The sequence below is a fragment of the Protopterus annectens genome, chromosome 5.part0 (assembly GCF_019279795.1).
Source record: "Protopterus annectens isolate FY-2018-M chromosome 5.part0, PAN1.0, whole genome shotgun sequence".
NCBI lineage: Eukaryota > Metazoa > Chordata > Ceratodontiformes > Protopteridae > Protopterus > Protopterus annectens.
The window spans coordinates 304,475,797-304,493,590 of NC_056735.1; the positions used below are offsets into that span (position 1 = coordinate 304,475,797).

Below are 17,794 nucleotides of genomic sequence, written 5' to 3' on the forward strand. Positions count from 1 at the left end.
GGGCGCCGGGCTGGCAACTTGACTCTGTAAAACTCCACTGCCAATCATGAGCAGACAGGTGATCCGCTGTGGCAACCCCTAACTGGTAAAAGTGAAAGAAGAAGAAGCTATATCCTTTACTTCAAGCCATTTGCTGTATGATAAAGATCATTTTGCAAGCTACATTTCAGCTTCTACCTGAGGTAGACTCATACCTCTCAACCTGGAAAACTCAAAAATCTGGACAAAAGCCCATGAAAAATAGGTACAACTGGCAAAAAAATCTGTCTGCTGATTAACATAAAAACAAGCATGTATAATTATGCAGCCCCACCCACTCCATGGAATTGTGGGATACCAGCATTCAAACACAAACTGAAGTATATACAAATTATTAAACACGAAATATAACCAAAATAATAGCATTTATTTATATTGACATTTGAACTTGTATAAAATTAAAATGCAAGTTTATTTTATAAAAATAAAATTAATTCCTACAGTAATATTAAATAACAAAACATAACTAGAACAGTACTGTTTTATTTATATTAACATTTGAATTCTACACAACTATACTCACAGTCAGTCATTTTGATGCAGTGACCAAGAACTCTCCTCTGTCTACAAACCTAGCAAGGCCTTGAACTCCTTACCTGCATCCATCAGGTCTATACCCTCCCTCCCATCTTTCAAAACTGCTCAGAAAGACTTCCTAGCTAAAATCTCTATCTGGTCTTGCTCAAAACCAGGATAAACTGTATCCCTAAATGTGGACAAGTACCTTTTCATTTCTTATACCTCTTTACTCTACCTTCTTCACTTACTTCCTTACTGCTATCAAATTCTCTTCCCTGACTTTCTCTCTAAATATACCATAAGCCTGTTTCTCTCTCTCTCACTTCATATTACAATTCCTGCTTGTATTAGACTAACGTACCTTTAATTTCTTTACAAACTGTTTAACATTTCTCTAAATATTAAATGATTGCCATATACCTTGTATCCATTCTTAACCAAAGTTTTTATATAATTTATTATAAGTTGCACTATGCTACCTGACAAATGCTGCCACTGCTGTTTTCTTCCCGAAATGCATTTGTGTATGCCACTTAGCCATCCAGTCTCTTCAGGTTCTAGTAGTCCTCCTAGTCCTCTTTGTGACATGATGTCACATTGACGTGACATTTTCTTTTGTTTGCTACAGTGCCACAAGTTGTGGGCAGGCTATGTACATAAATAACTTTTTTTTAAAGCTCTACAGATCTGCAAAAGGCATTCAGGCACTGTCTCACAAGGTTGACATCATCATGCATCTGCCAGTATGTTGATGACATTGTGGGATAAGCTGGTGATGTGTGATGATGTCAACAGGAACTAAAAATTGTAAATAAAAAAAAAAAAATCAGGATTTGAAAGGGCCACTCAGGAATTTATGGCACTCCATTATTTTGCCCTCAAAACTGTGAAATTCTGAGGAATTTAGTATGGTTGAGAGACTTTTTTTTTTGAAAGAAACTGTTTTCTTGTTGGAGGGCACTCTAGCACTGACCATACTTAACAAAAAGGTATGGCCAGTGACTGTGTTAATGCTTTTGTTAACCTGCCTCTGAGGACCTAATGTGGCACAAGGGATTCACTTTATAGCATTGAAATACTGAATTATCGAAATTCAGTGTCACAAAACTATAAAGTCGAATCCCCTAAATGCCAAACATATTCAAATGCGAAACACAAAACCGCGAGTCTACAAATCTACAAACTCCCATCAACCACACATCACACACAACAAAACGCATACATACACCAGCGTACATACCTCCCAACACTTCCGTACAATAAACATAGCACACACGCACACAACTAAACACATGTACACACCTACCCTTAGCATATGCAAGCCCCCCTGCACCCCCCCATGTGGGGGGTTGTACCCCCACACCCCCCTACTTATATATACTAACTCCGAGGTCACACAACACTCCAAACCACACACAACTCAGCATCACACATTCCACAGCTCCCCCTGCGCAAACACACATCACATACACACAAACACCAGAACTCCCAACACTAACATATTCACACTGCACAACACCTACCCTAACCCACACCTCAAACACCCCAACACACTCAAACACACACAAACCCTCCCCAAAACCTCAAAAACAATACACTTACCTAATGCACTATCCATGCCATAGGTTCGACATAATCCATTAGACACTTCCAGGTTCGCAGTTTCCATCCCTTTGACTTTACAGGCTCAAAATTCTAAAATTCGATATTTTAGCATTTTGAGCATGTAAAGTGAATCTGGCACAAGGCTTAGCTGGTTGCCCTGTTGTTCACATGTGTTATTTAACCTGAACAATACCATAACCTATGTAAATGCCTCATTCCTAATATTATAATTATGGTTATGTTTTATTTCGTATTCCAAATCTTATATATTATTAACTACAATAAACTATAGGCATTAACAAAATACAGCCCGTATCCCGCACACATACTGACCTGTCTTGATGACTCACTTGAAATGTCTAGGAAACTGACATGAAATATTACATTGTAGGTTATAGATCTTCCAAATCAGTGTGGTATAAAAGTCTGGCATTTTTGAAAAATGGTTCAGATAAAGGTGCTGAGTTAGGAAGATTCATTGCTTCTCAGCTTGAAAGGAAATGTGTGGGTCCAAAACCATCTCTGCAAATCATGGGCTACTCTTCTACTCACAAGGGGTTAGGGTACTGAATAGACTCTTTCTTCTCTTTTAATGCCTTTTAAGCCAGGGTTAAATTAATGGATATCACAATGTTAAACTTCACTAATAAGAATAAGGTGAATGTGGGACTCTGCAATGCTAATAGCTTAAAAAAAACAGTTGGATAGTCTTACCTTGTCTTTAAGGGGACTGGGGTATGTGCTGTCACAGAGATCTGATTTAAAGACCTGCCTTACCATCCACAAATGCCTAGTTAAAACTATTTCTACTTAGTTTGCTTCAATGTGCAAGGACATGGTATATTCATTTTCAGTTCTCAGTCTTTCAAAAACAGGATGACAGACACAAATTGTGGGAGTTAAGTATTCTACATCAAGGTTACTGTGAAGACTGGTAGAGAAGAGTGAAGGCTGCCAGCCTAACCAGATAGAATTTTATAGATAATTCTATCATTTGTAAATATGAATGTGAATCACAGGCTTGTTGTCTTAAAATGAAAAAAATGCTGTTACAAAAATGTGGCAACAGTGCTCTCTACTGACCCAGTAAAAGCATGTTGTGAACCTTTGATCTAAAGGTCGGCTCCAGTCTGGCTAGATGAAGACTTCCTGCCTATTGTTTTAAGGCTAAAGTTAATGACCAGAATTTGCATGTGGAATGTCCTTTATTGCTCTAAGTGTAAAATAATGTAAATGCAGTTTCTGTCAGCCTGGGAACACCAGGAAGGTGGAAAGTATAATGTAATGTTTATCAGAACTGGAGTTTCAATTTAAACACTGAGAACCAGAGATTATTAAACATTTTTGTCTGACTATCCAACTCAACACTGCCTGTTGTTTTATGTAAGTTATCTTAGACTTGTATTTTCTTTTAGAGAGCTAGAAATTAGAAAGTTTAGACTAAGTGTTTTTCTGTGATGTCAGAACTGTACTACTGATTTATTTTAAGTATTTCTGTGTGCTATCTGAACTCTTTTGACTAGCCTGTGTAGTAGAAAGTATTGTCTTGTGGATTTAATTATTTATTATTAAATATTTTAAAACCTTTTAACTGTGGCTGGTTTGTGTAGAGATAATTTAAGCTTTAGAGTTCATTGCATATTTAGGTTCATAGGTTCATACTAGGCTATCTTCCCTAGGGCATTTATAAGCCTAGCCAGAGTGTGTTTGGCTTTCGCCACCCATTTTAAATTAATTTTGCTATGCCCTTTTTCGAGGTTAGTATACTGTGCCTCTGTCTAACAGTGACACAGAAGTGATACCCAGGGTAAACCTATGATCTCCCATCCACTCATCAAGATTCCTCTTGAAGAGAGTCAATGAGGGACTCTGCCTAACCTGGACTGGGATTTTATTCCAGAGTGAAGGGAGCCTCTGGGTTATGAATCTGTCCCTCCAGCATGTCCTATTTATTTCAGTGCTGAGGTTCAAGTCTCTCGAGCGCGTAGCTCGATGGGATTTAGATTTTCTGAGGTGCAGCATGTCCATTAATTCTGGGTTGGACATGGCTTTATACATCAGGCACAGATCGCCTCTGAGCAGGCGGTATGCCACTGAGTAGAGCTGGAGTTTCTTTAACCAGGCAGTGTATGGCATCTGTTTGAGCCCTTTGATCCTCTTGGTGAGGTACTTTTGGGGTCTTTCCAGTTGCTGCAGGTGTCTGGTAAGGTACAGTGAATCTGGCACAAGGCTTAGCTGGTTGCCCTGTTGTTCACATGTGTTATTTAACCTGAACAATACCATAACCTATGTAAATGCCTCATTCCTAATATTATAATTATGGTTATGTTTTATTTCGTATTCCAAATCTTATATATTATTAACTACAATAAACTATAGGCATTAACAAAATACAGCCCGTATCCCGCACACATACTGACCTGTCTTGATGACTCACTTGAAATGTCTAGGAAACTGACATGAAAATATTACATTGTAGGTTATAGATCTTCCAAATCAGTGTGGTATAAAAGTCTGGCATTTTTGAAAAATGGTTCAGATAAAGGTGCTGAGTTAGGAAGATTCAGTGCTTCTCAGCTTGAAAGGAAATGTGTGGGTCCAAAACCATCTCTGCAAATCATGGGCTACTCTTCTACTCACAAGGGGTTAGGGTACTGAATAGACTCTTTCTTCTCTTTTAATGCATTTTAAGCCAGGGTTAAATTAATGGATATCACAATGTTAAACTTCACTAATAAGAATAAGGTGAATGTGGGACTCTGCAATGCTAATAGCTTAAAAAAACAGTTGGCTATAGTCTTACCTTGTCTTTAAGGGGACTGGGGTATGTGCTGTCACAGAGATCTGATTTAAAGACCTGCCTTACAATCCCCAAATGCCTAGTTAAAACTATTTCTACTTAGTTTGCTTCAATGTGCAAGGACATGGTATATTCATTTTCAGTTCTCAGTCTTTCAAAAACAGGATGACAGACACAAATTGTGGGAGTTAAGTATTCTACATCAAGGTTACTGTGAAGACTGGTAGAGAAGAGTGAAGGCTGCCAGCCTAACCAGATAGAATTTTATAGATAATTCTATCATTTGTAAATATGAATGTGAATCACAGGCTTGTTGTCTTAAAATGAAAAAAAATGCTGTTACAAAAATGTGGCAACAGTGCTCTCTACTGACCCAGTAAAAGCATGTTGTGAACCTTTGATCTAAAGGTCGGCTCCAGTCTGGCTAGATGAAGACTTCCTGCCTATTGTTTTAAAGCTAAAGTTAATGACCAGAATTTGCATGTGGAATGTCCTTTATTGCTCTAAGTGTAAAATAATGTAAATGCAGTTTCTGTCAGCCTGGGAACACCAGGAAGGTGGAAAGTATAATGTAATGTTTATCAGAACTGAAGTTTCAATTTAAACAGTGAGAACCAGAGATTATTAAACATTTTTGTCTGACTATCCAACTCAACACTGCCTGTTGTTTTATGTAAGTTATCTTAGACTTGTATTTTCTTTTAGAGAGCTAGAAATTAGAAAGTTTAGACTAAGTGTTTTTCTGTGATGTCAGAACTGTACTACTGATTTATTTTAAGTATTTCTGTGTGCTATCTGAACTCTTTTGACTAGCACTGTGTAGTAGAAAGTATTGTCTTGTGGATTTAATTATTTATTATTAAATATTTTAAAACCTTTTAACTGTGGCTGGTTTTGTGTAGAGATAATTTAAGCTTTAAAGTTCATTGCATATTTAGGTTCATAGGTTCATACTAGGCTATCTTCCCTAGGGCATTTATAAGCCTAGCCAGAGTGTGTTTGGCTTTCGCCACCCATTTTAAATTAATTTTGCTATGCCCTTTTTCGAGGTTAGTATACTGTGCCTCTGTCTAACAGTGACACAGAAGTGATACCCAGGGTAAACCTATGATCTCCCATCCACTCATCAAGATTCCTCTTGAAGAGAGTCAATGAGGGACTCTGCCTAACCTGGACTGGGATTTTATTCCAGAGTGAAGGGAGCCTCTGGGTTATGAATCTGTCCCTCCAGCATGTCCTATTTATTTCAGTGCTGAGGTTCAAGTCTCTCAAGCGCATAGCTCGATGGGATTTAGATTTTCTGAGGTGCAGCATGTCCATTAATTCTGGGTTGGACATGGCTTTATACGTCAGGCACAGATCGCCTCTGAGCAGGCGGTATGCCACTGAGTAGAGCTGGAGTTTCTTTAACCGGGCAGTGTATGGCATCTGTTTGAGCCCTTTGATCCTCTTGGTGAGGTACTTTTGGGGTCTTTCCAGTTGCTGCAGGTGTCTGGTAAGGTACATCTCAAAAGGGGCATTGTACTCAATTATGGGCCTGATGAGGGATGAGTAAAGAGGCACGATGACCTCCCCTGATCTAGATGTGAATCCCTTCATGATTAGGTGGGCTATATAAAATGTTTTTCTAACCACTTTGGCCATGTGGTTGTCAAATGAGAGATTGCTATCAACTTGCGTCCCCAGGTCCCTAATTACTTCTTCTGTACTTAATGGATTACCACCTATATGGTAATTTGTGGGCACTTTGTTTTTGCCAAAGGGGATGACTATACACTTTTTGGCGTTTAGCTTGAGGCCATGGCTCTGGCACCAGTTGTCTGTTTCTATGAGGCCCTTTTGGAGGATGCTTGTGTCGGCTGGAGAGTCGATTATGGTGCCCAGTTTGTAGTCATCTGCAAACTTGGTCAGCCACAGTCCTTCCGTGTTGGCCTGTACCTCCGAGAAATATATACCGAACAAGAGAGGTCCCAGGACTGAGCCTTGTGGGATGCCACTTGTAACTGGTTTGGAGTCTGACATGGCTCCAGCAATTCTAACCATATGGGTTCTGTCCTTGAGCCAGTTTACAACCCATCTAGTGACATAGGGGTTTATATTTAAGCTGGTGAGCTTATCTACAATGCCCGAGTGTGATATTGTATCGAAGGCTTTTGCGAGGTCCAGGTAGGCTGTGTGGACCACCTTCCCCTCGTCAATGGCCTTGGTGACTGTTTCAAAGAAATTGACCAGGTTTAAAAAGGCAGGATCTGCCCTTAACAAAGCTGAACTGGGTAGGATCCAGTGTCTGTAGGTCCCCAATATCTTTATTTATGAGGTCCATGATGATCCTTTCCATAGCTTTGTAGACCAAGCTAGTCAGGCTTATGGGGTGATAGTTTCCAGGATCTGTTGAGGCACCACCTTTGTGGAGAGGGACCACTGTTGCTGTATGCCACTCTTTAGGTACATATCCTGTAGTAAGGCTGAGATTGAACAGTAGTTTTATGTTTGGGTTTAGCTCTTCTTGGAGTTCATGTAGGACGCAGCCCGGGACACCGTCTGATCCCATTGATGCTGTGTTTTTTGCTTTGGAGAGGGTGGCTCTTACCTGAACATCTGAGATGTCAGGGGGGCAGCACTCTGCTGGAATACATATTTGCCCTTTTGGTGGGGAGGGGGGGAGAAGTTTACGCTGAAGCTGTCAGGTAGGATGTTAGCAATGTCTGTGGGTTCGGTGTATTTTTTGTCATTTTGGACTAATTCTGAGCATATCTGGGAATTCTCACCCAGGTTCCTAACATAACTAAAGAAAGCCTTGTGATTATCCTTAGTGTCCTGTGCAATTTTTCTCTCGAGTTTTATAGAGAATTTATAGAGTTTACTGACCAAGTCACTCTAATAAGCCTTGAGACTGTTTAGTCACATCTACAAATTGGATAATAATATCGCACAGTAATAATTGGACACCCTTTTAATGGCCTTTTGGTAGCTGATAATATTAGCTGGGTGGTGGCAAGTGATTGCTACCATATAGTCTGGGTAAAAGGGGCACAGATGGAGAACCTGTGCCAGCCTTCCCCAGAAGTGTCTGTGTGGTCGTATAAACTCTTATCTCAAAGTGTGTGTGTGTCAGCTACTTGGGCAGGGACATAAAGCACTAGTTGGACAGAGAGGGTGCTGGAGATTTTAGCTTGCCCAGCTAGGCTGAGATCTGGACACTATAGCTGTTCCAGTGGGGAGTCTTATTGGTGACCTGGGGAGCAAGGGAGCGACCAGCCCCGGACTGGGATCTCTGTGTGCTCTTAAGGGAAATTGCACTTTACTGTGTGTATTTGTTATCCTTTCTTCATATATGATGACACCCTCTCTGGTGTTAGTGGTAAGGATTGAGGCTCCTTGATTGCTGGGCTAGGGCACGGGCTTCACAGTTACAATAAACACTAATCTACATCAAGGTTACAATAAACACAATCAGTTTTGTAAAATGTTCTTGTACTCCCTCTATATTAACTCAAAGAACACAATCATCTCCTTGATAAAATGATAGCCCTTCCAATAATGAGAAATACTTTTTTTGTTTAGTAACATAAATTATCCTCCCATGGACTTGAAAAATGATGCATCCACCAACAAATAAGCACAAAAACTCCTAGACTTCATAAACACTAATTATCTTGAACAGATGGTAAAAAGTCAGAATGGAGAGATTGATCCAAATGGAGAAATGGGTCCGAATGGAGAGATGATAAGTCAGCAAGCAAAAAATAGTAGTATTGCTGAAATTGAATTCATCCTCAAGTCTTGGTGAGTACCTTCACAAGGTGGACCTTGTTTTTCACAAAATCTCACCAAGACGACACTGATATATAGACTATATTTATATAGCATATATCATGAGCAGAATTAGGTTAAAAATTAAAAAAAAAAAGACCCAGGATAAAAAAGTGCCAAATCCTGGTAGGTGTACTGGTACCAGGACTGGAAAAATGACAGTGTAGAATCCTCAAAATATGGAAACATTCCTACAATGGGGCCAGGCCCAGGGGGAGGATGGCCCCCTGTTGTAGAAAGAAGTAGCAGTCCACAAAAATCACCAAAACTGATAGGCCAAAGAAGAGCCATAAAGATGATAGAGTGAACTATTGAGGATAAGAAAGAAATTACGTATTTTTACTGTTATGCAAAAAGCCCAGAATTTGCAGACACAAGATATACAAAAAGATTAAGAGAGAAATTAGAGGAATGAAAAATACTTCCATAAGAAAAACTGTCAGAAGCTTCAAATAAAAAATGTGTGGTCATTAATACAACAGATTTGTGAAAAAAAGTAAAAAGACCAAGAAACTTTGATCTGTTTGGAAAAAGTAGCATCTAAGGAAGTGTGAAAATTTAAACAAGAAAACCAAGATATTTCTGAAAAGTATAAAAAAGAAATATGGACATGGGAAAGCAAGGGAAATATGATATTGTGTAATATTTATGAAAGGGAAAAGGCCAAATTAATCAACATAAAGAAGGTAGCCCCAAAGATATTTGAAGAGAAATACAGGCAAAGGCATCCATTCTTGGAAAATTTCATATTAAAAAAATAATATCACAAAGAGGGAATGTAGAAAAAAGACAGTAAAGTAGAAGTTAAAACAATAGAAGTTGAAGTTATGGAGTGCCTGCAAAGTGAAGGATTTGATGTAGAAGGTCTAACACAGGCTACATCACAGCATGATGGAACGAGTCCCCAAAGTAAGGAGAAACAGGAAGATCAGGCAACATCTGAAGAAGAAATATGGACATAGGAAAGAAAAGAGATTTAATATGGTGTAATATCTATGGAAAGGAGGAAGCAAAACTAATCAATACAAAAAAAGGAACACCAAAGATATTTGAAGAGAAATACAGTCAAAGGAATCCAGAAAAGGAAAACTTTACAATACAAAAATAAGAAGACAAAGAGGAAAAGTAGAAAAGGAGATTAGTAATGGAGAAGTTAAAGAAATAGAAACTGAGGTTATGGAATACCTCCAAAGTGAAGGATTCAGTGTAGAAAATCTAATTCAGAAAGCACCACAATAAGACAGAGCAACGGAACTCCAAATTAAGGGGAAACCAGTGGAATGGGAAGCAATTGATCAGGTGCCATATGAAGATATTTTGGAGCCTTCCACAGGAAACCAGTGTAAATGTTCACTTGAAGCTGGACATCAAGGGAAGGAACAGGAAACTGTGGAAACTCTGACACAGTCAGTGTTGAGGAGTGATAAGCCAGTGAGTTCCCATATGACAGAACAATGGATGACACAAGATGAAATTGAAGAGAATGTGCCATAGGAAGATGCAATAGACTTTCTACAGAATGCCCACAGGAAATGGAAAACTAAAAATAAGCCCCCAGTTTAGAAGAACATGAGCTAAGAGAAGAGTTGCTTGATTTAATAGAGATAGATAGACATATTAAGATCGGTGAAATAAATAGACTGCAGAAGGTCGATTAAACCCTAAAAGTCAGAAGTTTGATAAAACAAATTAAAACAGTAATTAGGACTGTCCATAGAGATCTATGCAATATAACAGAAGTAAGCAGGATATATTTCTGTGCAGCTAAATTAATAACTGATAAAGTTTTACCACAAGAACACAGGGTAGTGAGGGAAAGGAAGGGGAGAAATCGAATACCATCATGGAAGTAACAGAGACAACTATAAAGCAATTGAGACAAGAAGTGCCACTGTTAGAAGAGTGTAGAAGAGGGAACAGATCAGCAAAAATACTCAGAAAGATAGACGTGATAAAAGCAATGCGCAGTATTAGAACAGATCAGGATCTATCATGTAGTATTGCAAATAAACTAAAAATCTCAGCACAGGCAGAAAACTTAGAAGATACATAGATAAATATAAAAGAAAAGTACAAAATAAGCAATTTATTAATGACCCAAAAATGTTTTATAGAGAATTGGGAAACAAAGTAAAAGGAATTGAAAGACCACCAAAAAAGAAGAAATAGATACATTTTGGAGAAGTATTTATGAAGATCCTGTGGAACATAACAAAAATGCTAAAAGGATAGAAGGAATAAAAGAAAGAATAAGAAGTTTAAAGGTACAAGATATGAAATGGGATGAAATTACAGCAGAGAGATTGAAACAAAGTTAAGAAAAGACTAATTGGAAAACCCCAGGCCCTGATGCAGTACCTAACTTCTGGTTAAAAGTATTAACATCTGTGCATGAAGATTTAGCTGTGAATAAGAACTATTTATTTGCACACCCCGAACAGACACCAACCTGGCTAACAACAGGATAAACAATGCTCCTATTTAAGAGCGAACCTGCAAGCTACCCTAAAAATTATAGACCAATAACTTGCCTTCCAACAACATATAAACTAGACACTGGAATTGATGCTTCCAGAGTTTATAGTCATTTAAAAGAAGACTCAATTATGGCAATAGAACAAAAAGGCAACAACAGGAAGTCTTATGGAGCAAAGGATCATTTGTTGTTAAATAAAATCACAGTGGAGAACTGTAAAAAGGGGATGAATCTAAGTATGGCATGAACTGACTACAAAAAAAGCATTTGATAGTATCCCACATTCGTGGATAAAAGAGTGCTTAAAAATGTATACCATATACCCTACACTGATCAATTACATTAAAGTGACCATGAAACAGTGACAGACCACTTTGCAATTAAGCCATAATAAAGGAAAAATTATTATCCCAGGGATAAAAATTCAAAGGGGAATATTCCAGGGTGAATCTCTGTCACCACTGCTATTGTGCCTTGCCCTTAATCCATTAAGCTGTCTACTTAGATAAGGTCATGGCTATAATTTGGCTCCTAGAAAACAACAAAGTGTAAAGACTTCTCATCTTCTCTTTGCTGATGATGTAAAACTATATAGCTCATCAAATGAGGAACTGATAGCACAACTGCAAGTTGTCAAAACTTTTTCAGATGATATAAGTCTGTCATTTGGTCTTGATAAATGTGCAAAAGCGACCTTTAAAGCAGGAAAACTGTAGCACCAAGAAAACATCACTTTGGGACACGAATGTGATATAAAAGAACTCCAGCAAGAGGGAGTGTATAAATATTTGGTAATTGATACTGAGTCACTGGCATGCCAACTGCATTTGGCCCCTGCCCCTGTGCCAGTAGGTGTGGCATGTGTGATGGCTGAGAGTGCCTCACTTCTGTAGGGTTCTGACCTCTCTCATTCTGGTAGCCTAGCTTATTGGCTTGTTATTAACTAGTCATCTTTTCAGCAGTAAGTGTAGGAGACTGTTGCCATGGAAATGGCCTACTGAATAGCTGCCACCATTTCCCTCCTGAAGCACATAGCAGATGCACCAAACTAATTGGCCCCTGTCATCCAGCTTTCAGGGCAGGGTGTGAACCCTGTCACTGGCCATCCTGATCCATTTGAACATTATATAGGTTAATTTGATGTGGGCTGGGTGGCAGTAAGCATGCTGACTGTACCCCTCTCTTTCTCTAGCCAAGTGTGCACCATCCTACTGTGCAATAACCAACTCCTCCCTCTGTTTTTCACTGTCAAGTCCCTGTCTTTTCCTCGTGTGTACTTCCTACCTTTTTTGTGTGCACTGTTTTTGGTTTGTTTGTGTGCCCTTGCAGACTACTCCATCAACTTTCCTCCCCCTGTATCTCCGTCACTCTTACCATCCTTCACCTCTCTCTACACACACACACACACACACACACACACACACACACACACACACACACACACACACACACACACACACAGTATGCACTGCCTTCTTCCTATGTTCTTTCACTTTATTCTTCCCTTCTGCATGTACTGGCAGCAGGTGTTTGCGGTTTGCTGCAGGTTAATAGTACCTGATGCTTGTAACAGTATGTTCCACATGTTTAGGCTCATTCTTTCCTGCTACTTTTGCCAGCTGGCTTGTGGCTGCTTCCTTTCTTCACAACTGTCTTGTGACTTTTCAGCACTGCTCCACTTTCATTAATAGAGCACAGCTACATGTTCAGCTCCACAGATTGTCATTGTTTGTAAATGCATGTCTGCTTAACACTTTGTGTATCACTGCTAAGTGGTCCCAGCCTAGCTTAGAGGCACAGTGCATTTTATGAATTCCAGATATAGACTTTTTAGTAGGTCCTCGTGCACTTGAATGTCATCACTGTTAGTTCAAAGACTGCCTTCTTCAAACTGATGATGAATACCACATGTCTCTGAGTAGAGGAATAATTAAGGTGGGGCGAATGGGACAGTTAAGATACGCTCAAGGTGCTAGGGGGCATGATTGGCAGATGCCAGTCAGTGAGTGGTGCGGTACCAAATTCAGAAATGAATGCTAATACTGCTTTGGTGGTCAAGCCTTAGTCCCTTCAGTAATGCTTCATGTGAAGTATAAGCTGGAGCACAAGTCACTTGCTCCAATTTTAAAAGGAGAAAGAGCTTTTTGCAGTTCTCAAGTGTAAGAAGACCCCATATTTTATTTTGTGCTTCAGGCAGGGAACATCAAAGGACACCAGAATTCTGTAAGTATCATGTCAAAAACAAGTTCTATAACATTCTCCATGTGCGAGTCTAAAGATTCATGCCCTTTATATAAAGCTGAATTAGATCCTTCATAATCTAATTTGCAGAAATAAAGTGCTAAGTCCTATGTACCAAACAATGGATTCTTTCTTTATCACTTGTGTGTTTAATTTACTGATGTCAGAAAACACCTCCAGTTGAGCTTAAAGATCAGCATTTTGATATGTTTAATGCAAAAATGTTGGCATAGCTTCACAAAGCATAGCTTTTTCCAAGATTTGCTAAATACAGATAAGGAAATTGGGTATGCACATTCTTTTTTAATGTTAGACTAAAAAGAGCTTATAAAAGGGAATTTCAACAAAGGAAACCTAAAATATAGTTTAAATACATGAAAAGCAGTTTATTAATATTAATCCTTTCGTATTAAATGGAAGGTAAATTGACAACAAAGGCTGGAGTTAATTTCATTCTCCTCAGTATAATAGTACTTGTTGTTATGACAATTGTCAAATCGTGGAATAAAAATCACAAATAATTTCAACTTATAATGTACTGTTTACAAGCTCTGATATTGAACAAAAAAATCTAATAATTTTTGTTTACTTTTGTTGGTTCATTTTTCTCTTTTCAGGCACATGCAGTTATTGCAAAAGTAGGATATCCTGAGTTTATCATGAACGATACATATCTGAATGAAGACATTAAAATGGTGAGTCTGGATTTATTCCAATAATTCTTAAGCCATATTTCTGTCAGCATAAAGCTTAGTAGACTGTATGAATATATTACTTTAAAATCCTTCAAAAAGGCTGCAGTATTGCTAAAAGCAAATACTGCTGATCCTGTCTGAGTGATATTTCCCACAGAATAATTCATTGCAGCAACTGGCTTCCCAAAGGAATTTGTGCTTTCTGGACAGATACTAAAGAAATAATTTCTATTCAGAGGAAGAAAAATTCTGTCTTTTTTTGTTATTTTTCAGAATAAAGGTAGCTTTCAACTTTCTGAAGATTTTTGAATTATGCTAACAAAGTATCATAGTATATTTAGACCAATGTGTAAAACTTATCCATTGTTGAGCCTGGCCATTTTCAATTTACACTAATATCTATCATGTCATTGTGACAGTAGAGCTAATTTTTGCCATGTTAGAAATTCACCTGTGTGCAATATTCACCAAGTCAGTATTTGCTCAAGGTTTTTCTTTGAGCTGTATCATGAAAAGAGGAGCCATAGTCATAGCAAAAGCCTAGATGTCATAGTAGTAGAATTACAGAAGGCAGAGAATAGAATTACCAAAGATTAAGCTTCTGTGGTATAGAGGGACAGAACCTTGACTACAACCCAGACACACATGGCTTGATTACCAACCCAGGCACTAGAGGAGCTGGCCAAGGAGCAAGAGTAAAAGGACATGGTCCGTGCTTGCTTCTGTCTTTGGGAGTGTACGAGCATGTATTTGGAGTGTAATTCTGCTTTGAATATCTGTTAGAGATCAGGTGTCAGTAATGGTACTTTTTCGAGGGAAGGGGTTGGCAAGGATGATTAGCCAACATCACTCATTGAAGCAGGAGATGCAGCCTTATAGATGCCCAATGCAAACTACCCCCCTGGGATGTAAGCAGACGTGTAAAATTATACAATAGGGAGAAAACGGGAAAAGTCTGCATTGCCAGTGGATCTGGACTGCACAGGTGGTTTACTATCCCAGAAATGCTGTTTAGATGAATCAGATGTTGGAATATGGTTACAGGCTTCTTACTATTATTTACTGTAAGAGAAGGAAGATGCTGACAACATTTTTTAGTATCATGGTTTGTAAGTCTAGAATCATGCCAGACCATTCTTAAACATAGTTCACAGTTACATAAATGCATTCTGCACACTCCATTTCACTGCCTTGCTGTTCAGTGCCGTGGATCACAGATATGTACATTTATAATGAAGAGCAGCATATAGAGAACTGCTGGCACCTGAATAATGTACAGGCATGCATAGCACATGAGGAAGCACTGTGTATCATACATTACTAAGTTGCCGTTCCCTGTTATACTCTGTTCTGACATCACACCTAAATGTAACTTAGGGAAAACACTGCACTCAGCAGGCAAGGTAGCATCATGCCAATACCACTGTTATTACCCTATTATGGTAAAGTGGGGATCTGTCACTGTGGTAATGCCCATTGATGGGAACTGGGCGGTGTCACTATATGGGGATAGAAACTGGTATGGCTATGGTAGCAGAATACAGCAGAAAACTCCATTAGAGATAGAATTTTTCCTGTCATGCAAAGGAGATTTTTTTTAATTCAGTACTAATGTTTCATCTCATGTAGCTGAACATATACCTTACAGGTACATAGATCAAGACCTGTAAGGTACTCTATTGGGACCAACCTGTATGCAGTTGATGGAGTGTTCACAAATTGTTTACAAACAGGTTACAGTTATTTGGTTGTATACTCCATTCATATGGTACTATGATTATATAGTAAGGAAAGGCTACATACGATAATCTTGTCAGACTGTGCACTGTTAGCTATGAATTACAAGTGGCTTTGATAAGCAATTCAGCTGCATAACACATCTACACAAAGGTATGCAATGTTTATGCATAGTGCCCCAACACATCATCTACTTCATAGTATCTGATATTTTTTACAGGAGCTAACTAACCCTTTTGTGTATTACTTTACATTTTTATGACCACTGAAATAGTCACAAGTGCAGCTAAGTAAATTTAAACACTCTTGCTTCTAACCTTCTCTTCTGCCTTCAGTAAATGTGGTTCTTTTTGCAAATTTGTTATGCTTTACTATATTTTCCATAAAATTAAATATATTGTCATAATGATTTGGCATTAAAGTAAATTTGGATACATGACAGCCAGCAGTTAGTGCAGATGTTTATGGCTATGAGCTGTTGAGTTGCTTCCTGTGGACCAGAGTTTGGTTCCTCTAGCCTCTATTTGTATTCCATAAGAACTTGAACAAGTCACTTAACCAGACAGTGCTTGGAACAATTGGAAAATTGGACAGAGCTCCTCAGAGGTGTCCTGATTCATAAGTCTATGAGCTTCAACACAGGGGAATGAGAATAGTAACACTGCAATCACTTTACTCTTTATCTCACAACGAAATTCCATGTTGATCAAAAAAAAAGAAAAGTCCCTGGAATGTCTGCCATCCCTTATGTTTGCTTTACCCTCCTGTCACACTGATTCTAGGAGAAATGGGAAAGTAAGTTGCTTTATCTACCATATAGAACATTTCTTGATGAAATTTAGTATTTATGTTTTTTTTCACAGTTAAACTGTCATTTTTTTCAGTTTTTGTATCCATACATTGATTTTGAGAATACATGGATCTTCCCAAGATTTTAGCAGAAAAATCAAACCTATTAATGTGAAACATCTATTTCTTCCAGGCAGTCCTTACCATCTCCGGACTGAAATAGATTTAACAGGGGTGAGCTTCTGTTGAAGCACTAATTCACAACAAAACAGGTTCAGCAACTGAATGAGTTATTTCTGCAGTTATTGTACTTTGGTTCATGTTTAATGTATATGCCTGCATCTCTGCCCCATAGGTCACATTTTACATATTCTGCTATTAGTTCTAACATTAGGAGTAAAGTAAGTGTACTCTATTTTAATTCTCATTAAGTTCAAGCAAACTATGGGAGTTGTCCTAAATGCCAATTTCCAGTAGGCTAAAGCAGTATTTATTTATTTATTTTCTACCCAAGGTAGAGTGCTGATTCACAGAGCACCTATTTCAGACTCAGACCTGGGGGAAAATGCAATACTTTTATAGTGATTAGTTTCTGGAGCAGCTTTCACAACATAGTAAAACCATGGAGATTTGCAAACATAGCAGAATAACTTGTTCATAGAAACAGCTCTGATTGTATGTAGACCATATACCATATGGTATGAGGTGTAAAAACATGTGAGAAAAGGGTGGCCGGAGAATTGAACAGACGTTTGATGGTTAGGCTGTAGATGAGCATGACTGAGGAAATATGAGAAAAATTAAAACAAATATGGATTAGTAAGAGATAAGCTGAAGTGGAGGCCAGCAAAGTGAATTTGTGCTTATTATGTAGAAAAAATGGTGATGCATAACATCATAAAGACCATGGAATATTAATATAACATTTATTTAATTTTCTCTTTCCTTTAGCCAGGCAAATATGGCTCTTTACTATACTGAGCTTTCTTAACGCAGTAGTGTTTTATGGTACAACATTGTTGTTAATAAATTTATTTATTATAGAAGCAATCATCAATATGGATTTTAATGGGGAATTGC

General features: G+C 38.3%; 1 protein-coding gene across 1 annotated transcript in view; it reads left to right on the forward strand.

Moving 5' to 3' along the window:
* Window positions 1–17,794, forward strand: part of PHEX (phosphate regulating endopeptidase homolog X-linked) — a 1,091,028-nt gene that overhangs the window by 707,703 nt on the left and 365,531 nt on the right. Inside the window, exon 13 of the mRNA XM_044072288.1 lies at window positions 14,111–14,188. Coding sequence (XP_043928223.1) covers window positions 14,111–14,188 — 78 coding nt within the window. The remainder of the gene's footprint in view (window positions 1–14,110; window positions 14,189–17,794) is intronic.